We start from the raw sequence: 23,466 nt of genomic DNA, 5'->3' as shown, positions 1-23,466 counted from the left end.
AATTGCAGATGGCTGTCAAACACTGGTTCCATTCTCATGTGGATGACTTTTGCGACATCCGGATACAAAAGTTGTTCCCACGGTATGACAAGTATCTGAATTCAGATGGTGAATACGTTGAAAGTAGTGTCACCTGTATTGTATCTGTGATATCGATTATGTTATTTCAACTGTTAACTTCGGTTCATTTTCACTTCATTGACATCTCCACCGTCGTCACAAACCGCTGAAAAACAACAACAAACATTTAAGATACGAATTGCGACGGTTTTTTTTTTTTTTTTTAAACGAAACATGATTTAGATTTTTTTATATTATTATTATGAGTCTAAACATTTAATTTTGCATCCCTATTAAATATCCTCCATTATCTGAGTCTTAACAATGATGATAGCTATCAGCGGAAATTCGATATTTGATATATTTTTTAAAAACAATTTATAATAGCTTGTAGGGATAATAATGCATATCTTCAAAGTTTATTAGTAGGATTGCTCTTCAAGCGGTTTATCCTTTAGAGTATGCAGTTATTGTTATGACTTGTGTATTGTGTGATTTGATATTTATCTCACGGTTTCGTTCGTCGGAGCACTTAATATAAACGGGCTAGGAAATTGTAAATGCTATATAAATGGTAAATTAGGAAGGCCTTATCAGTGAACAATTAATCATCTATACTTATAAATTATGTAAAATAATGTGTGTGTGCGTGTCATCGGATTTTTGCATCGAAAGGAGTGGCCTACAGCTACCGAATTTGGTAGCAAATCTAATTCTGTACGAAGTCTTTTTCCCGGTTTTCGGCCCAATGGTGAAAATGTATGGAAAAACATATGCACGTTTCTCATAATTTCTAAGAACACTTTGCATGTATTCAGTCCCCAGTACGTCATTATTGTGCGCGCTTACATAACAGTAGACTAGGACCTCCCTCTTAGTCGATGTTCTAAATTAAGAGTCGACAAGACGGGTGCTTACAGCCAGTTTAAAATACAGTGAAACTTACCATTGGGGAACGTAAAAGTGTCCGCTATTCGGAGAAAAGCTTAGGATGCTACGCAATGAGAATAAAGGTGACTATAAACACTATAATATGGCTATTAACAGAAATTAGGACGACAACATCTTTGTTTATTTTAGTAATAGAATTATGTACAGTACTAATACAGTATGAGCTTTTGAAAACTATCTTTTATAGCGTATAGTTCTTTCATTGAACTACATTAGGGCAGATCCAGATAGTTAAAAAAAAAAAAAAAATCTGTCTGTCTGTCTTTGAACTACAATATCCTTTGCAATTGTCTTCTCAATTTGTGATTCAAGTGCAAATGTTAAACTGATCCCCGCTTCATCTTTTTGTTTAAAAAATAATGTTTTAGTCTTCTTACTTCTTCAAGAGTTAGTTTACTTGTAAGAGTAGAATAGTTCGGTTCGACGTCATCTTCATCATCTCCGTTCTTGACCTCATCATCACACTCTTCCTGCTGAAGATCTTGTACCAGTTCAGCAATGTCAGTTGAAACATCTTCACTGTAAAGTGCATAATCAAAAGTATCATAGTCTTCACATTCACCAAATGGCTCTAACAAACGACAAAGTTCATGTTTATTTAGATCATGTTTCTCGACATTGTCATCAATAACTGAACCGTGGTCATCCTTGTAAACAAATCCTGTCTTTTGGAAACAGTTTCTCACAGTAGTAGAAGATACTTCCTTCAAGGTTGAAGATATCCACAGAATTGCATGCAACACACTGATACATTTTGCCAGCTCATATGCAGATTCAACACTGTCCATACGAGACAAAATATGTCTCAACACTTTTTGTCCATAAAGAACTTTAAAATTGTAAATAATCCCTTGATCTAAGAGCTGGCAACACGAAGTTGTGTTCGGTGGGAGAAAGACTAGTTTTACATTTCTTGAAGTTGCGTTGCAATGGGAAGTGGCATTATCCAAGAACAAAATTACTTTCCTGTTTTCCTTTCCCATTTTTCTATCAAATTCTTGCAACCAATTAGTCATGATTTCCCTTGTCATCCAGGACTGTCTATTTGAATACCACAGTACGTTCAATCTATTCCCTTGAAATACCTATGTTTTTCAGTTTACCAATAATAAGAGGTTTTTCAAATTCACCTTCCATCCTGACACATAATAGGACAGCAAGTCTTTCTTTTGAAATTTTTCCTCCTGCTCATTTTTCACCCCTCAAACACATTGTTTTACTGGGAAGAGCTCTGAAAAAGTCCAGTCTCGTCACAATTGAAAATGTTTTTCTCTTCATAACTTTCACAGATTTCGGATATCTTTTTGCGCCATTCCGACACAATGTTTTCGTCAACTGAACTTGATTCATCGCACGTGTTTCGAAAAGAGATGTTGTGTCTAATTCTAAATTTGTCAAGCCATCCTACGGATGCTTTGAAATCTTGAAATCACAATCCTTTGGCGATTTCGAGTGTTTTTTTACGGATAAGAGGTCCACTCACTGGTATACTGTTGCTATGAGCACGACAAAACCATCCAAAAGTTAACTGGTCAACTTTCAATCCAGGCGTGTTCAGAAAAGAGCGTTTTCCAGTAGGGTTTTCGTTACCAGTCCATAACTGAAGAATTTCCTTTTTATTTCTTAAAATATCACTGATTTGTGTCTTTCCAATTTGAAACCGACGACCCATGTCTTGCACACTAAGTTTCTCTTTTTCATAGACATTTATGGTCTCGACTTTCTCACTCAATGTTAATCGTTTCCGTTTCTGTAACATTTTGACACACGCGTTACAAACATCACAAGACATTTTTTGTACACTCTATGGCTCGTCTTGTAAATACGTAGTTAACTTGCAGTCAGACGAAGTGAGATACACGAGACGTAATTCTATTATCTGAACAATGCCGATGAGGGCTCCCAAACAATGCATACTAAGAAAAATCATGTACGTTATACTAGCCCATTGTTGCTTGAAATATAGAAAGTGGAAGATATTTTTCTTGGCTGTCCGTTATTTGGAAGTTCTACATAGGTGCTGAGGAATAGATTTCAGTGTCCGCGTCCGTTATTGAGAATGTCCGCTATTCAGAAGTAACCTTTCCATTATTATGCCCGGGAATATATTTTTGCCAGAGAATTAAAAAGTGTCCGTTAGGAGAAGTTTCACTGTAATAAGACTTCCAGTGTGTAATCCTTGTTTCACTGTTTATTAGTGTTGTGAGTTACTTGTTTCGACGAAGACAACCGTAAAATAGTTGCAGATATAGTAGGCCACAAACTGAAAGGTAAATATAATTTAATTAACTATTCAACAATTACACATAATATATTAAAACGTGATAAGGGATTCATTCGAGGAAGAGAAAGGCACGCGTAGCAACCAGATTACAATGCAGAGATCATTAAGGAGGCGCGGTGACTCAATGGTAGAGCGTTCACATCCGGTGCGTGAAGTATCTTGTATGATTCCAGCTCGCCAAATTGGCTTTATGGTGGACAAACACCATATGCGTGGGTTTTCTCGGGTTCTCCCAATTTCTTTATTTCAACCTTGGTTTATTATCATCATCACCATCTCCTGTGGCTTCAGAGCATAATCGAGGGACGTTAAACTAAAAAGAAAGAAAGAAAAATTAAAATTGTTGTAGTTTAAGATAATTGTGTTGTTGAATTCATGGTATAACTTTGCAGGAATAACAAGGCATGTTTATTGTGTTCAACGAATGAGAATTCTTTTGTCTTCTTTATCAACCCGATATGCTGTAAAACTCAACCAAGATGATTTCGCGAATGGTGAAATGTAAATTTTAAACATTGCCTTTCTTTATTTTTATTTATTTATTTATTTATTTATTTATTTATCTTTGTATATAAGTAAACTATTTGACTTTGAAATTAAATACCATCTTCCTTCTTTCTTTTGCAGATGATCAGCTTGGGGAGTCTCCTATCCTTAACAAAGTTTTGTCACAGTTCACCTCTCAACAGTCTCCAGATTCAGGTGAGATCAAGTTAAACCTGTGGTAAACATTTATCTGTTGAGAAATAGAGGAATCAGTCGATTCTTCTTTACATCATTTCCCTTTTAGTGCGAATTTAATGAAAATGTAAAATATGAAAAAGTGCGAACCATGTTGTCTGAGAACTCTCGTCAAGAGTGAAAGTATGTGGCTAGTCAGGGGTGGATTGTATAGTCTAATGGGTAGCTCACCGGTCGATTCTTAATCCATTCGAGAGGCCAGGGTGGTTCGGTGGTAGAGCGTTCACCTCAGGTGCGTGGGGTCCCTGGTTTGATCCCAGCTCACGCCAAGTGAAGTTAATGATGAACAAACACCGTGTGCATCGTTTTTTTCGGGGTTCTACCCTTTCGTGCCACTTTCTTCGTTCAATCATTTCATTCATTTCTCATCATCACCGTCTTCTTTAACCCACCTGGCGTAATCGTGGGACGTAAAGTCGATATATTTCATTTCATTTTCTTACTCCACTCACACCACTTTCATAGTTACAGATACTTGAACAGCAGCTTGGTGTTTAAGATTGGAAAATATGATCAGTGCACACAATGAGTACAACTCTTTAACGTAGAAACTTATTTGGATGTTCAGTCTGAAATTGCTAACAGTAGAGTACACAATAAATCCGTATTAGATAATTGAAAGTCAAATAGAAAGAGATTGCAAGTATCGGGTGTTATTCAATAGAAATACCACTTTGATGGATAATCAGAGCGAAAGAGTTGCAATGCGTTTCAGGGATGCAAAAATAGACAGCTTCGCAGATTTACTGGAACTTACGTTTTCTTTTTAATTTTTATTCAGTGGAATGAGATGAAGGCAATAACGTTTCGACTCTGCAGTTTTTGTTACTTCAAAATAAGGATTAAATTGTGGAAGTATAGTTGGAATTTATGCATACACTCAGGATTGGATTAACTCATCGGGAGGCCTGGAACTAGAAAAAAAAATGTGGCCCCTGTTCACTTAACCTAATATATTTCTGTGAAAGTACAGTAGGAGAGTTAAGGGAATATGTTTCATATTTTTAATCATATTTTATCTTCTTCTTCTTCTTCTTCTTCTTCTTCTTCTTATTATTATTATTATTATTATTATTATTATTATTATTATTATTATTATTATTATTATTATTATTATTATTATTATTATAATAATATCTTGTATGATTCTTTTTAGACAGCTAATTAAGATTTTGATCAGAGTACAGGCCCCCGACCACCTGAAGGCTCGGGACCACAGCCTCCCCCTTAATCTGGCCGTGGATACATTTCTGATCATAGGTAGTTTCTTATAGAAGTGCTGCTTGTGGACTAAAAAACACTATCGTCTTTTCTTCAAGGCAGAGCGGTTTTCTTTCGATGTTACAGATATTCTACTGGCAAACATTCAGTGATAAATATCTCCTCGATCGATCCCCTTTGTGTGTATTTTAAGGTTCTCAAAAATACAAACTAATTTACTATGAATTACGCATCATACTACTGAGGACTGTTCATAGGAATGACGGCAAAGATACCTTGTGTTCTTTGACATTATATTTGGTATCTGCAAATAAAGCGCCTTAATCAAAGTTCGAGATGCAAGATCTCCTCGTACGTTTCGGAAGAAAGATAACTAGCAAAAACACAGGACTTTAGTAGTAAGTCTACCCCTCTTCTGTCTTTTTATTTTTCATAGTTCTTTTAAGTCTGGTAAGAAGTTCATAAACAACACATCTAGTTGTTACATAGCATTGGTCCAGATTTTTTTTTCTTTTTTTGTTTGTTTGTTGCTAAGCCCTCTTGTTTTCCATTGAAAATAGAGAAAGATAAGTAGTGTTCGAGTTAGAACTTCTGAAAATGTCCGAGTAATCCAAAAGTATAGTTAATAATCATAGTAGCATTTGAATACAATATTAGTTAGGTCATGAACATTTGTATGGAATAACTTGTGTCCTTATCGTAGACTGTATAATTCCAGTTCTCAGTTTCGGACTCAGCACTTAATAGAAAACTCGATATGAATGAATTCAAAAGTAAGATAAAGTTAGCACTTAAAAAAAAAAAAAAAAAATGTTAGAGTGCTTTTCACTGTTGTCACTGTCTCTTATTTCCTAAACTTACAAATTGCGATGCAAATAAAAAGGTGTTGCTCAATCATCATGCGATATGACACATGACCCCCTTTCTTAAAAAAAAAATAAAATAAAAATAAAAAAGGAACGGAATCCAACATGGTGGACTTCAAGATGATATCAGAAAACTAATTTTGATTATTCACTTTTGTACTAAAGGGTAAATTTTATCAGAAATCTAACTCAATTTGGAAACCCACCTTTGTCCAGTTGCAAAGACCACTGGTGCCGATAGACATACTTGGTTCCCACTTGGCACTTGTAACTGAAGTTTCATTATAAAGAACTAGTAGCTAAAGTACCCGGCGTGGCCTGAAAAAAAAAAAAAAAAAAAACGAAATATACTTTTTATCTCCAGTGTATTGAAACCACCCTGCCCCGTGGAATATATATACTCTCATATCCAAAACTTTAGGAAATGTTAATTTCGAAAAGTTACCCTTCTATCATGTTGATCCTCTGAATGCCAGACATCGGGCTTGCACGCGTAACACACGTTGCCTTCTATGAATTCGATAACATGAAGAACATCCATAGCAAGAGAAACATGTAATCAGTGAGTTGTGAATATCGGTGATATTGAGCGTGGCCTAGGAACACATTGGCCCATAAAACATGTGAATGACGTAATGCGTGGTCAGACACATACTTCATTGAATAAGAACTGTTTATTATACATGAGTTGGCAGTATTAAACGGTATAACGGAATTATAGATGTTGTCTTGGTTGCGTGAACTGAAGGTGACACTCAGTATTGGAATGTTAAGGAAACTGGGAATCGCCTTGCAGCAAAAAGCGGAGAACTTAGGCAATGTTGAAAAAAAAAAAAAAAAAAAAAAAACTAATTCTTCTTCAAAGACAGTTGCACCACATGACTACTACCTGACGCCTTAGAAATCACGCTCTCTGTGATGCAACAGCCTTGAAGGTTAAGATGTAGATTGGGATAATGGCCTGACTTATAGATAGTCCGAACTCTTGATGTCAGTCACCACAAAACTGTTAACTTGTTTAGGGGAGAACAGGTTATGTGGAGGTAGAACATTTATGTAAATCTGACAGAAATTATCTCCTAATTAAATTTCATTAATGATTGTTGACAGTGAGGGCTTAGACAGAAACGTCTGTGAAACTTTTAGGAATACTTTTGATTTATTGAAACAGAGATTCGTGACTTGATAAGTCTGTGGATAGATATAGGAGCACAATCATTGATAAAAAGGTTCAGCTGGTGAACCTTCCTTTCAAAATCAATTTGTGTGCTTTGCACTTTGGTTTGATCTGGTATGTGTGTGGCTAAACGATGCTTTTCACCAAAAATATAATATTTCTTCATTTAATCCACAATATTTCAAGCTCTTTTATTGCTTTTCCTTACCAAGTCAAATGTCGATATAGTATTTGTAATTAGTTTTTTTTGTATTCTATTACTTGACTTCGTTTGCTGTTTTTCTTTTGTTTTTAATTGAGTAACTTAATTTAAGAAGGATGACACTATGAAGACATTTTTATTTTCAATTTCTGTGTCAAAACAAAAGGAGCAATCAGTATAACACAAGCACATATGCACTGTTGTATTATTAAAGGAAATGCACTGAAAATAGTGTATTGTAATTGTAAAATCACGAAGCTGTTTATTTTCTTCACTGCTTTGAAGACGAAGAAATCTTACTTTTTTTAAAAAGTGAAAGAAAGTATGTTTTTACTTTTTGAAATTTGTTTTGAATACCACTTATAAACACATTTGAACCTCTAAACAAGCATCCACTTGCTAGAGTGTTTGCATGGAAAATACACATTTTTTCTCATTGAATTAATTATATATATGCATGAATTATTGTATTATTACTTAAAACTTGTGTAACATACATACAGGGTATGTCACTGAGGTATGTCCAAACTCAGGTAGGTGTTTCCTCTAGGGACAGGCAACAAAAAATTCTATATGGATATTTACGTGATACTGCACTATTCTGGAGGTATGCAGGGTGTTCGGCATTATGCTCAATAGATGACAGGACACGCGTCGTGCAGGAAACACTACGATGATCGTAGAAATTGCGATCATTTTGAATACATCTTGTAGTAACGTTACGTCTGGTGCTGGACCGTATCACTGCCCCTTCCGCAGAGGCATGTGCCATTCCCAAAATTGCAATAATTAAATGTTGCACCTACTGGGCGTTGTCATAGTTCCCTTAACGCCTTTGGTACGTTGAGAACTTGTCTCTCACAGACCCAGCAATGGATGGTCTTTCCACCTCTAATGTCGCACTGTTCCGGAGATACATAGAGTGAACTAAAAGACAGGGCAGACTGCGCGGGGTGTCGAAGTAGAGGTAGATAGACAACTGGTGAGCCTGGGATACACATTGATATGCTGGCAACAATGAAAACAGTTATCAATATACTGTAGGCATTTAAGGGAAGCAGGTGGAATAATGACAATGGCTATTAGGAGCAGCATTTAATTATTGCAACCTTTGGAATGACACACACGTCTCGGGAGGGAACAGAGACACTGGGGGCAATGTTATAGAGGAAGTGTTCAATATGACCTCAATCTGAACGGTGATCGTCGTGTTTCGTACACGATGGTCGTTCTGTCATTTAGTGAGCATACTGTCGAACATCCTATATATATCTTCAAAACAGTGCGATATCACGTATATATCTATGGAGACTTCTTTGTTACCTGCTTTGAATTCGGAGATACCTCAGCGATCCATCCTGTATTTTAGGTAATATACAGAAACTGATCCCTAACCTCTTAGTGAAGTACTAATCGCATGATTTTTCTTCAGTTCTTCTATTTTTACTTTTATTTAAGTTTTTAGTGCATGAGCAGCAAATTGTGTTTTTAACAAAATGATTTCCAGCCACAGCTCCGATGAATATAACATTGCAGATGGCTTCGTGCGTAGAATATACATATCTTGTGTTATAAGACCCGATGTCTTACTTTAAACGAACGAATGCGTTGCTTGTTAGATAAAAGCATGGAGACCGACGCGGCGCAGAAGACCACATGGATCGTATTAATTGTTTTTGTTGAGGTAAGTTCATACCTTGTTTGATTTCTTCTTTTGTAACTTTTTTGTAGTTTTTTTCTTTTTTTTTTTTTTGCTTAAAAGATTTTAAAGTTCATTTTTATTTTGTCTCCAAGAAAATACAAAGGCTTTTTATTTTTAATTTTGTTGAAAAGTGGAAATACCAAAATACTGATACATATATACAAAAGATATTTATACAGAATGATGTAGGAGTAACATTGCAAGATGAAACAGAAATCATGGGAGCACACTGGTAAAAGGAAGTTGTGATTCGCGTGAGAAGATCGAGGTTAGACTGGGCCATTTAACTGGGAAACAAGTGCTAGGGATAGTTGTAGGGTAAAAGTCTCTGATATGGGTGTTGTGCACCCTTAACATTGTCAGCCATCTTGGAATTACTTTTAATTTTTCGCACCCCAACAGGATCATGTGATACATATTTTAGGGCAAGAATTTGAGAAACAGGCATTGGGGAAGCCAGTTTTGCAAACTCTGTAATATGTAACAACTTAAACCTCATGTAAAATTGTTTCCACCAATGGTCTTTGCAAATTCTTGCCCTAATTTCATTGTATGCCCTTGTTCCTATGTGGAAAATTCGAAGTGAATCTAATATGGCAGTAATAAGTGTGCACCAATAACATCCTCCTTCATACATATAACGGATTTTTACCCTACAAGTATCATCAGCATTTATTCTTTTCAGATTAATGTCCCTTTCTAGATGTGAGAAACAGCTTTATGTCTCCATGCGTTGACTTCACTTAAACTTCTTAATAGGTCACCTTCTGTTTCCTGCTTCATTTTGGCACAAGACTTCTGAATTACTCTGTATATTTCTATTTTTTTTCTATGGTCGTTAATGCATTCAACCATTGTCGTAGTAGGAGACGAGATTTTGTATTCCCATTTGAAAGAATACGTATCGCTTGAAAGATAAGCTAGTGTGTAATGATCTGGAAAACGAAATAATGTTTTCCTCAGCCATTGACTCTCCTCACGTAAAAGCGTAGGCTTCTATGAGGGGAGGAGCAAAGTCAGTGAGTAAAGAGTATGACGGGTGGCTATACACATCCGCTCGGAAACTCAAACAACCACGCTCCAATTGTGTGGGGTGTTTTCTTTTCCAGCCCAGCCTACCATTTAGAGTGGCTTTTCTTGACAGAATCTGTTCCTCAATATCACAAGTACTTAAATGCGTGGCGACCATTTGAAAAACTAGCATTGTATGGCTGTAACTTGTATATTAACACTTTTTCTCATTTTTTTTTTTAACTGATAAAGAAAGTCGTTTATTTTGTTATGCGAGTTTTTTTTTTTTTAATGTTAATATTTTTTTTCTGAATAGTAGTTGCTTGTATCATCTATTGGTAATGTGATCGTTAAAGTATCTAATACATGTGACAGAATATAATGTGATTGTGCTCCTATATGTTATGCATTAAAAAAAAAATCGAGAATATTACAAAAATTGCACGAATAGAACCAATAATAATAAAAATTAATAATAATAATAATGAAAAGAAATGTTAAGCAACGAAATATTTTACATATTTTAATTGAAAATAACGTTGTGTCTTCGAAGACTAGTAATATTATATCTTTCTTTTGTAACCTCATTTGTTCGTGCTGTTTCGATTCCTTCTCTCAAAATGAGGATGTAACAAACGTCTTAACTGTTGGTGTCCTACGTTTCAGCAGCTTGCGGAAATTGCTTTGGTTATTATGGAAACAATTATGATAATATAAAGATTAATGTATTTGAGTATTATTTAATTTTACCATATAAAAGATTCATTTCTATAAGAATGATTCTGGAGTTAGCCCGACGAAACGAATATGAGTGAAATCGGACTGTTTAATATTATATACAAAGGAAACCCTCCTATTTTCAAGTTGGGAAGACCTGAAATTCTTTTTCCAGTATCGGTCATGGTAACCAGTTAGTTTGTAGTAAAGCCTGGTGAAATGCCGCACAGATATGATGTACGTGTATTAAGGTCAAAGATATTCCGTGTTAATTTTCAACAGAGCTGCAGTTTCTATATTCCTTAGGCCAACAGCCAATACCGAGAGTTCATCCTTCATGGGCATGGTGGCTGAGTGGCAAAGGGCTCATCTCTGGTGCAGGGGTCCCTAATTCAATTTCAAGAAATATGAGTATCGTGGACGACATCATGTCTGTAGATTTTCTTGGGGTTCTCTCACATTTCCATTCCACCGATTGTTTCATTAATCACCCATGTCCTTTAACCTAAACGACGTCACTATAGAACAGAAAAATTACAAATTTCATTTTTAAAAGGTCCTGTTCCTATACAGTTGATTAGTTGGTCGGTTTTGGAGTTAATCCCTTTTCGCCATCTAGAGATTATATGAGATGTGGACTTATAGATTTATGTTAAGAGTCAAATCGATGAGTTCCCGCAGTTTATCGTATTTTACTGTCCCATCGCAAAGGCCGTAACGTAAGAGAGGAAGTATTTTGAAGTCCAGGTTTGATTATTTAGTTTTGTTCATTTACATAATTCATTCGGATAGAGATCGGGTTCCACCAGGAACTTAAAAGAATAGAGTTGTAAAAACATCAAACTTGCTTTAAAGCCAAAACGTGGTAGAAAATAAAACGCAAGTGTCGTTTCAGAGTGCGAAACTACAGTTAACTTCCATCCTATGTGAATTGAATATTAAAACCGGAAGTATAGATCTGTTAGCTTCGGTTGCGATAGAAAAATAAAGAACTGAGATGAAACTTACATTAGGGACGCTGAATCCATATCAAGAAACCAGTTTCTCAGTAACCCTCAATTTATACTATCCTTAACTACTACGTTTGGTCTCAAGTGTTGAGAGAAACATATTAGGGACGCTGAATCCATTTTTGCTGTCTCTTATCACTTTTAGTCTGTAAAGACCAAAACTTCCGGGTACAAGGGGAATAAAGTCGCAGGTAGAACTTATTCTTGAGGTGCTTAATCTCTCTCTCTCTCTCTCTTTCTATATATATATATATATATATATATATATATATATATATATATATACTGCTTGCCCCGTGCAGTCACAGTTTTTTCACTATGGCGATAAATTATTTGAAACCAGGACTCATAATGCATGTTCGGACACCACTCCACGACAGTCGAAGAACGAAATGACCATCACTTTTCCTGCCGATCGAATAATCTTCGCCTTCTTTGGCGTTGGAGAATCAGGTGATTTCTATACTGAGCTGGCCTTTTTGCTTTCTGGGTCGTAATAATGAAGCCAAGTCTAACCACCTGTAATGATAGAATTCAGGTATACATCCCCATGGCCCACCACTATACAATGAAATTGTCTACACACTTTTACTCGCGTCATCATCTGTTCAGGAGTGAGTAATCCTGGGACCCATCTCGCATAAAGAAGTGATCTTGAAGAACCGAAAACGCCCTGGCGTTGGGAAATGTGTAACATGTCTGCAAGTCTGTCAATATCTTATTTGTCGGTCTTCACGAACAATGACGGCAGCTGTCGTAATCATGCTTTCGTTTATTGCTGTTGGGCCAGAGCTACCTTGCTTTGCAGTTCAAACACGCCCCTCCTTTTATTCCTAGAACCATCAAACTGTTGTGGATTGTAGCAGAACACCATCATCATATGCCTGCTGCAACAGTCTGTACGCGTCCATGTCGGATTCTTCGTACGAACGCAAAACTTCAATGCAGGATATTTCCGCTTAACGAATGGCTCCATTTCTTATGTAGGCGACTGGCGAACTTGTATGGTTTGCTCGTACTTTGTGCAGAGACGCATATGCAAGCGAACTTCTATTTTTATCTAACAACCAGGGGCTGGTCCGTTTTTGTCGTGCAACATTGTTACAGCAGTGTTTCTTCGCTGTATGCGATAAGAAAGAAAAAAAAATCAATCTTTATTGACGGATATTCCTAATTTTGGATAGATTGCCATCTTAAGTCTCGGATCGTTTGTAACATAATGCACATATGTAATTATGCATAATAAACATGACTTAATAAGTTACATTTCAGATAGAATGTTATAAATATAAGTAAAATCAACAGTCAACTTAAATGATCTTTGGAAGCCAAAATTTAAAAATAAATAATTAAGAAGAGAAATGAAATATTCGAGGGAAAGCAACAAGAGTCAGAACTGTGAAACCAGCGCTGTAAAAGTTGGGCAATTATAATTTCGTATTCATAAAATGGGAGAAAATAATAAAACAGTTGAACCGTTTAAAAACAATTTTTGAAAATAGTTTGCAATTAGGTGAATCTGAATGTCTATTATTACAGTTGAAATGCGTATCCTAAGGGGAAAAAGGGTAATTTGTAAACGTACTCTTATTATTATTATTATTATTATTTACTGCGTCTGTTTCCGTCCGCTGAAGCGGTTTAAGTGAATCTTTGGACATAATAGTTGGATCGAATTGAATTTTTATCATCTCATTTCTATTCATATATATCCTAAGGGGTTCAAATACAGCGTTCAAATATTTTCCATGCAGTGTTCTTCGCATGTGAAGAGCTGATATTTCAGGTAGTGATAAATAAAAAGTGGCAGATAAGGCAGAATGAAAAGCAATGGAAATAATGATAAAAGTATTTGGAAGAGATAAAAGAATGTATGGGAAAGGCAGTAGGTATTAAAGACAGTTAAGACCAGTGGACAGTTGGCGGACAGGAATTAATGTGAGTGTCCACCTACCTCTTTCTGAGGGACATGGAACAATCTACTTGTGCGTGAGGTGTGGTAGAATATACTATTACGATAGTTTGTGTGCCTTAGGGAATTTGAAGGTTGCAAGAGTATCGGTTTTTGTTAGTGCGAATTGAAAGAGGAGTTTCGCTAATATAGAAGGTTGAACAGTGATTACATTATAAGAATGTAAATGAGATTGGAAGAATCCCAGCTACCAGAATGTGTTATCTTTGTGATGAGATGTTGGTAGATCCAACTGACAAGTGATAGAGGACAAATTTTAGATACGATTTTCTGGTATTTTTTGTGTAAAGGGCAGGATTTGTTCTTTGATGAGGAGATTTGGGGAAACAATTTTAGGGCGAGTCGTGGAAGTCTTGTCGGTTTCAGTTTCAGTTTGAATGGAGAGAACAAGATTCATTCATCTCTGTTGGGAATAGAGACTGGGCTAGTGTTGGGTATGGAAGTTCGAAGTGAAGGATTTTACTTTTTATTTTGATAGGGCATTCTACGTGTCTGAGGTATTTGGTCGACTGGAGAGCGTTGACGAGAAAATCATGTAGGTTCCTTCCCCGAATAATCCAGCCATAGGGTTAGGAACATTTAATGTGAGAAGGAGGGGGAGTTGAGGTATAACATACAGTTCGTATGTTTGATGTGTACGTCAAATATATTTTTTATTTATTTACATTTTTTTTTTAAATTTAGGCATTAATGTTAATTTTTCAATGCTTTCCCCTTGTATCATGAAGTTTTTTTCTTTATTATTCTCTCTTCTGCCTACCCACCTCATTAGTTCTGTTTTTCTCCATTTACTTCCATTGGTAGCTCACTAAAAGAGGATGAGGACTCTTTGGTTCAATTACAGGGCACATCGTGTTTCGGGTTCTGATTCCTCCCACATTGTCATGACACCAATACTTTCATAACCATTTACTTCCATTAATCATGGGTCTCCTTTAGCCTAACGAGCATAATTATGGGATATTAAACTAGAAATTTCAGTTCATTTTCCATCTAGTTACAGCCTAATGACTGCTTCATTCTGCACTCCAACATGGCGCCTTTAATTTTTCTCGTCTCTTGTTGAAGTGTTGGAGTAAATATGTTGAAGTGTTGGAGAATTTTTTTTTTTTTTTTTCATTGTGATCACTGTTTTGTGGGAAGACGTTTCCTGTTCTTGCTTGGGATTCGTTTATTCGTGCTATATTATATGTATGTGTGTTAAATGGATTTCTTTGAGAATAAAATTGGAAAAAGTGTTGAATCTTGCGTGTAATCTGCAGCTGTTGTTCATTTTCAGGGCAAAGCAAGAATGATAGTAGTATTTCGCAGGATGTATTTATAATAGGTGAAACACAGATCACTCCAACAAGAGTACTTCCGAAAAATGAAGTTAGTAGCGAGGATGTGAGTACCTAGTCAATTTTATTCTTTTAAATGTTTTTGTATTATTTTTAATAAACTTTTCATTTAATTGAGTTAGCATTTAAAAGATGAAACACTTGAAATGACCAGCAATTAATATAGAAATGATCCCCTTTCTTTCTATAACATCCCTTTCTATGGTATACCTATCTGTTACCGTTTCCAAAAGTATGTACACTTCTTGTTGTAGATAAAATATAACATTTATACTGAAATTTGAAAGAAAAGGAAAATAATACGCGCAACAATGTGTGAAACAGAAATTGAAACGCGATAAATATGACACTGAAGAAGACTTCTATAGTCACATTTCTTATCAGCAGTAAAACTCTGCAGAGACGGTTAGTGAATTAACAGTGTTGCCTCTTTTACAGAGACTAACCTATTTGGCATCTTGTCCAAAAGCCACGTAGCAAGACTAATACATTTTTCCAATTAATAACGTTGTATTTTGATCTTCGAGGAAAAAACTTGCTGTGTGAAAACTATATATATTCTAGTAATATACATATACAATAATGTAAAATAGAATCACTTTTATATATTGCACATAATTTTCACGGAGATATGTATAATTAAAACAGATTGATTTGTGGTATTCCATATCCATCTTTTATTTATTTTATTGCAACTTACGTTTCAAAGGTATTGACTGCGTTCATGATCAGAGTTTAACTTAGAGATGCAAAAAAGCCGGCTTTTTTGAATCGATGGTTTTTTCACATAAAAAGCCGGCTTTTTTGGGAAAAAAACGAGAATTTTGGAAATTTTGGTTTTTTTCAACTTCATGATTTTTCTATCTAAATAGCTTTCTTATAGTATATTCTATAGTTAGATAAGAATTCCATGACCTGAATGTCATATTTCGCTCTGAAATTCACCATCAAGATGGATGGAGCACATGTTATACGAATTAAAGCTAACATGAAGAATGTAGTATTTGAGGGTAATTTTAGAGGCTATTTAACTTTATTTTAACTTTTGAGTTATCGACATCTTTTTTTCTTCTCTAGTTTGTCATCCGTGTTTCATTTCTAAGAGCTTTTAGTACTCTAGCTTCTAGCGCAAAAGTTAAACTTGCCCGTTTTTCTATTTATCCGTCAAAGCGTACGTTTTTCAATATATCCGTCAAACCGTACTTCCATATTTCTGTTATACTGTAGCTGTGAAGTGATTTAGCATTAATTTTCCGGACACAACCTTGAATACCAATTTATACATATAATCAGTAGCGGATTTAGAAAAGTACTTTAGGAGGGGTTTTTCTGATTGTTTCGTTTCCTAAAAAGTCCTAATTTTATTTGGGAAGTGCTTGAAGTTTATGAGTACAGGCATAACTAATATTTCGCTTCGTTTATATGTTTAGCAATAATCTTCCGGATACAACTTTAAAAATCATTTTATACTGAGAATCAGTGGCGGATTTAGAAAAGTATTTTGGGAAGGGTTTCTTACTAATGTTTAGTTTTTTTAAACATTCGTAATTTTTATTTGACGGGAGCTTAAAGTTTATGAGTAAAGGCATAAATAATAGATATTTCGTTTGTTGCAGACATTCCGTAACTTTGGGGAACGGGCTTCAGTCCGAAAGACCGCCCCCCTAACCTTCGCAAAACCGTCACTGCTGGTAATTAGTAATAATAACGATTTAAAAACAATAAAAAGGGAAGTCGCCCAACTCTCAGTACACGCACTATTTCTACATTCACAGATGGAATGAAGAAAAGCTTTGTCAGAATGGTCGAATGCTGGTTGAATCCCGGACTTCCCGATAGAAGCTCAAAAGCTAATCACTCAGTCATGTTTGTTGTGCAGTTGTATTTAGCTTAACTTAAATATATTCCGTAGTCTTTTTTTTTTTGGGGGGGGGGGGGGGAGTTCCGTAATGATATGTTGAATCCCTCTTGTTAAAAATTCAGAAAACTTGAGGATTGGGTAAACTGTGATGGTGGTTCTATAAAACTTAACTGTGGAATTTCAAGAATATACAGAACCAAAAGATCTAGATGTTCAGCCTTTAAGTGTATCATATAAATCTAAGTATTTCTCTTATGTTTTATTTTAATTTTATTTTGTTTCAAAAAGAGGGTATGGAATATTTTAAAGTAAAAATACTACATACTATTTTGCTAGTTATTTGTGTATTCTTTAAAAAGAAGTGTTTACTTTTAGGGTTGGCTGGTTAACACCAACTTTTTTTTTTAATAACTGGTTTAAACCACAAAAATAAAAAGAATGAAAAATGCGAATCGTGTGAACTTCATGGTGACGTTTCCAGATATCAAACCACCTGCAATAGTTTATTTCCCTTTCACCTTTTAATCAAGGTGTCCCATGTTCAATTCTCGGTCGAACCACAACCCTTCTTTCATGCGTAACCCAAGTAGCGGTTCGGATGTCAGTTTAAGCGAAAGTCTTCTCCTTGATAACCTCGGTATTTCGTAAGGATTTTAAGCCTAAATATACGAAACGAAACCAAATTGTATATTTCTGCATGCCTAAATGCGTGTTGTTTTATAAAGAAGCCAATATTGCTTAAATATATTGATAGAAATTGGCAAAATTTATCGATTGCCTACGTAGCTTCCAACATTAGCTTGGATTGGACTTTCAATGATATCTACGTACCGGTACTAAATTTGTAATTTAATACCTCAGTTTTAGCGTACTGATTATGGTACGTTGACCTTTAAATTTTACATGCAAAGCAATAACAGGATTTTCCCGTTATTGTCTTACATTTCAAGTAATGACGGGATTTTCCCAATGGCTAGGGCGGGAGATTCTCAACTTAAGAAATTTACTGACCGCACTTCTTTAAGCTTATGGGAGTTCTTCCGGCATAACCCCGCTGTTGCATAATAACATCAAGGCGAAACGAACTTATATCTGTGAATATGTAATATAAATATATAAAGCAAAAAATGTAAGTCAAAAAAGCCTGGTTTAAACCAAAAAAGCCTGGTTTAAAACATCCCCCAAAAAACGGGTTTTCGGCATTTTCAAAAACAACCACGGTTCTTGCCAACTCTGCTATCTTTTGTATATAGGAGGTTAAAAAATTCTTATTATATACATTGGTTAATCCTGTGGAATTCATAATGTAAATATGTTGAAGAAAAATTGTTTGAAATATTTTTTCGAAATTCATAGTTTATTTTCGATGTTTTATATTATTATCAGCATCAACCACTAATTAAATGATTTTTTGTGTTATAGAGAAGCGATACAAAGTCTGTTTTATCAATTTGAAGCAGTATTTTGAAAAAAGCCCAAAATTTCCCAAGCAAAAAAGCAAAGCAGAAAAAACCGAGTTTTTTTTCAAAAAAGCCGGTTGTTTTTCGAGCCCTTGCATCTCTAGTTTAACTGATTTGAGAATTGTCGTTCAATTGTTGTGATATAATTTTAAATTTATATTTTTATATCTCAATATGAAACAGTTAAATAATGTTATAATTTACGGTTTTATTCAAATGTGTGGCTGTGGTGGCTCTGGTAGACATCCACCTTTGGTGCGTGGGGTCCCCGGTTCGATCCTAGGTCGCGCCAAGTAGAGTTTGTGGACAAACACCGTGTGCATGGGTTTTCACGGGGTTGTTCAGTAAAATCCCCGAGTAAACAGTCAGTAAAAACTATGACCTGACTGTAAATATAGGGAAAATTATTAAGGTAATCAAAACCGAAATTAAGTAACGGAATACTCTGCACTAATTGTTCTTTAAAGGAAAACGCAACTTATAGTAGGAGATGTAAAAGTAAGAATCTGGTGATACCGTAATAAAAATAGATCTGATGATGTTCCAGAGAGAAAAGAAATATTAAAGTAATAAACACAGAGACATAAAGTAGTTTTAAGCGCGGGACCTAGTGAACCAAATATAACTCACTTTGGAAGCCACGAGGTGCGCAGGGGACTCATGCCATCATACTGTAACATTTATGGAATGTGATGGGTGGCGAACTGGGCAGACCCCTGCAGTTGGATAACTTAAGGATATAGAAGAATAATAAATAATGTTTCTTTCGTTTAAAATTTTTTTGTTCTGGAAGTTCTTATCTGCTTCCGTAATCAAACGCCATAACCCCCGAGAAAAGTTTTTTAAGTGTGGCAGTCAGTGTGTGAAAGTAAATATTGTAAGGTTTTTGAACACACGTTTGTGCCTTGGATACTTTATGGTCGCCCTGTTCGGATCATTGCACACAGTCACACCTTCTTGTTGTGTACCAACTTTTGGACGGATTTATGTCTTCCTACTTAGGGGAGAGGGGGTTAATACATTCTCACCAGTCTCTATTAGTAGGTTTTAATACCGTATTACTGGTTTCTATAGGTTGTTCTAAGACTTAATTAATTTTTCAGATGCATCAAAGGTATACGATGGATGACTATCAGCAGTATCAGTCATTTTCTCAGGGTGATATTACATCTCTGGGAACAATTGAGAGTATCAAAATGGAATTTCAAAGAACTTTGGAAGCCGAAAGAGAGAGACTAAGAGTAGAAAGGATGAATTCTGAAAAGCTAGGTGAGTCAGGGAACAATTCTTCTTGAAAAGCCTTACTGCTGTCTCTTCATGATTCAACTCATATTCACACGAAAGTTGTTTGGTAAATATTTATTTATTTATTTTTGCATTAACGTCAATAGAAAGAGAATGGTGTTCTGATTTACGAGTGATTCATTTCCCTTTCACTTTTACTGAAAAGTGATAAATAGTAGTCAATAAAAAGAGAAACCTTGAAGGCTTATTTTTGGAACGACTACATTGTAAATTCAAAATTAATGTGATCTAGGGAAACATAAGATGATTTAATGGATAATATATATAGAGTATTTTTATTCCTTAAAATTGGTTCAACCATACCGTTCCTGTTTCTTTTATCTCTCCCTGTTCCAACTTTCTCGAATATCTACTTAGTTGCTTATCCTCCATTATTTTAAACACACACACACACACACACACACACACATATATATATATATATATATATATATATATATATATATATATATATATATACTTATAATATTGTTTTTTTTTCTGTTACTGTCCTAGCAATCTAGTCTTTATATTTTTACAGTAAAATTCTTTCGGTTGCCTCCTCTTTCTAGTATTTTTTCCTATTCTGAATTAAGTTGAGGCTTGGAAACAAAGTATCTATATAAGTCTGTGTGTTTGTATTCAGCATTTCATGTAATTATTTTTTGTTTTAATGTATGTGTTTAAGGTATTCACATGTTACTTATTGTCTAATACCATTTGAACTTAGGAATTACTACATTGCGTAAAAAGATGGATGCGATATATATATATATATACACAAGGGTTGGATTTTTAGTAATGGCAACACTGCTATATATATACTCGGGAACAAAACAATCCAATATAATTCATCCCAGCGGTAGGTTAGATGCCGATCCTCCCTCAGAGCACATGAACTTGCCTACCCTCCGCACCATGCGCGCGCGGCGCCAGCAATTAGAAAGCAGCTTTGAGTGAGTGCTCGTGGAGTACAGTCATGTTTACGAAGCAAGATCAGAGGAGCTGGTTGAAAATGGCATGCTCTAGAGGTAGAAATGCAAAACAGTGGTACAAAGTATTGCAAGATGTTTGCGGTGCAAGTGCATTACCATACCGTACAGTAGCAAGGTGGGTCAAAACCTTTAATGACGGACGACAAAATGTCACAGACATGCCACGCTCCGGCCATCCTTCTGTAAGTGAAGAAGATGTGCAGAACGTGAACGTGTTAGTGCTAGCGGATCGGAACGCCACGATTCGTCAATTGGCCTATGATACAGGACTAGCGCATTCGACTGTGCTGAAAATTCCGAAGAAGAACCTGGAATTGCGTATAATTGCCTCAAGGTGGGTTCCATATGATCTTACTAAACAACACAAGTGGCTGCGATATGATACCGCACGAACACACTTGGAGCGGTATCAGCGTGAAGGTGAGTCCTTCTTATGGCGGATCATTGCTATTGATGAGATCTGGGACAAAACGTATGAACCATAGCTGAAACGACAATCAAACAAGTGGCCGTTAGTGCAGAGTACTACTGCAGTTTTTTGCAAAATAATCTGCGAGCAGCTGTAAAATGAAAACGATATCACTTCCTGACGAACCCACCCATCATTCTGCATGACATTGCAAGGGTACATTCAGCAGGTGCGGTCACTGATTTGTTGCATCGTTGGGGCTGGAAAGTGCTGTATCACCCCTGTATTCTCCAGATTTAAGTCGCTGGGACTACGACCTCTTCCCGAAGATGATGGAACCACTTCGTGGGACACTCTTCCGTACAGTTGATCTCCTTCAGGCGACCGATCGCTCCATCCGCACTATCCAGAGATTAGACACTGCCAACGGCATCCAGCGGCTTGCACATCGCTGGGAACGCGTGATTCACAATGCTGGTGATTACATTGAGGGCCTGTAAAACTTCGAATCTTGTAAGTAGTCTACTTCTCAAGATATACCGTTGTTGTCATTACCAAAAATCCAACCCACCCAAATGCAAGTACTTTAAAATTCATTTGGCTTGCTTTAAAACTGGCTTTCTAGATATAAAAATCTTTTTCGCTTACAAGAGAAAAAGAAAAAGAATTTCTATGCAGCTCTTACGCAGTAAATTAAAGAGATACAAGTATACTAATTAATAGCAGTCCAAAGTATGAACAGTTTGACGCGATCAACACCTTGATTTAAGACTGGTGGTCGGCCTAAATGTCCCTTTCTCTGGTCACAGATGCATCCGTCCTAAACGAAATTGTTATACCTATTCAAAATTGACTTGTTTGCAAGTGGGTTTATATTAAATTTGTGTTTGAAAGCATGCTTAGGGTTCCCACTCGTCTTGGAAATCCTAAAAAACCTGGAAATGTCCTTGAATTGATTTTGTCGTGGAAACATCCTGGAAACGTTCTCGAAATTTACAGAAATACTGAATGTCAGATTTTTCATAATTATAATTGCTACTTTTGTTGCTATTCCTGTTTTTGTGCTGAATAATAATTTGTCATGATCCTGCATGTATGGGTGGTTGGTTGGCTAGGAGAACTTCTTTCATCCAGTAATCTGTCAACCCATTCTTGGATGCTGTCTTCACTAGCACTATCTTCCAGAAACTGTGCTTTGTACCAGTGTCAATTCTCCATAATCAGTCTATTTTCGCAACAGTACATACTCTTCAGTAAAATTTCATATGAATGCTATTTGTCTATAGATGTCTATGTCTGTAGATCAGGAAATCACACAACTCCATACCCAGTTGAAAAACTTGTAATATAATGCTTTTTTTTCTCCTAATTATATCTGTTACACTGTCACACAATGAAGATGCCATGTACGAAAAATTGAAAATTTGTTGTTTTGTAAATTTGTTCGGTGCACAATTAAAATGTCATGTAGAAAGAATGAAAATATACATGCTGGATGTGTCTGGATCGGGTGGCTATAACCAACCCACCAGAAGTCACAAAAAAAAAAAAAAAAAACTTTCCTTTTCCCTTTGTATATTTAATTATTGTGTATTAATTCTGTACTTGCATTAATATTCACTGCATAAGTTACTGTTTTCATTTCACTGTTGGGAATTTTGAACCTACAGTTGCAATCCTGTTATACCTTCCTGTGTCGAAGTCCTGGAAAATTGATTTATCCTGGAAACGTTCTGGATTTTTTTTGGGGGGGGAGAGTGGGAACCCTGCATGTTGCACAACACATCTTTAGTTGAATCCAAAAAAATTTCACATACACCAGCTGTGTTGCTGTCGGTTGAGTGCATCGTGAAGTTGATTTCATTGTTCTCTAGTGATATAAGGATTCTACAAATAAACAAGATGTTCACTGACACCTTGTATTTCAACATATTTCAGTAAGTTGTGATTTTATAAAAACTTCAAATCATGGCATGTTTTTGTATTCAACAATTATTTAGGAACCGCGATGGCTTAGTGGTAGAGCGTTTATCTCTGGTGCATGAGGTTCCTGGTCCTCGCCAAGCGAACTTGGTGGTGGACAAATACCGTGTACGTGGGTATTCTCGGGGTCCTTCCATTTCCTCTTGCTTAGTTTATTCCACTGTTACCATGCATATCATCATCATCATCTCCATTAGCATCAGTGCATAATCGTTAAACT

The 23,466-nt window shown here is 35.8% G+C and overlaps 1 protein-coding gene across 3 annotated transcripts in view; it reads left to right on the top strand.

The window, feature by feature from the left end:
* Positions 1 to 23,466, top strand: part of LOC145672024 (uncharacterized) — an 84,831-nt gene that overhangs the window by 33,762 nt on the left and 27,603 nt on the right. For all 3 annotated transcript variants that reach the window (XM_081741215.1, XM_081741214.1, XM_081741216.1), the window contains exons 5-7: positions 3,923 to 3,997; positions 15,194 to 15,300; positions 19,679 to 19,844. In XM_081741215.1, the coding sequence (XP_081597341.1) occupies positions 3,923 to 3,997; positions 15,194 to 15,300; positions 19,679 to 19,844 (348 nt within the window). The remainder of the gene's footprint in view (positions 1 to 3,922; positions 3,998 to 15,193; positions 15,301 to 19,678; positions 19,845 to 23,466) is intronic.

The sequence above is a fragment of the Thermobia domestica genome, chromosome 15 (assembly GCF_964235325.1).
Source record: "Thermobia domestica chromosome 15, izTheDome1.hap1.1, whole genome shotgun sequence".
Classification (NCBI taxonomy): domain Eukaryota; kingdom Metazoa; phylum Arthropoda; class Insecta; order Zygentoma; family Lepismatidae; genus Thermobia; species Thermobia domestica.
Note: the sequence above shows the minus strand (reverse complement) of the source record. Positions and strands in the feature narration are given on the sequence as shown.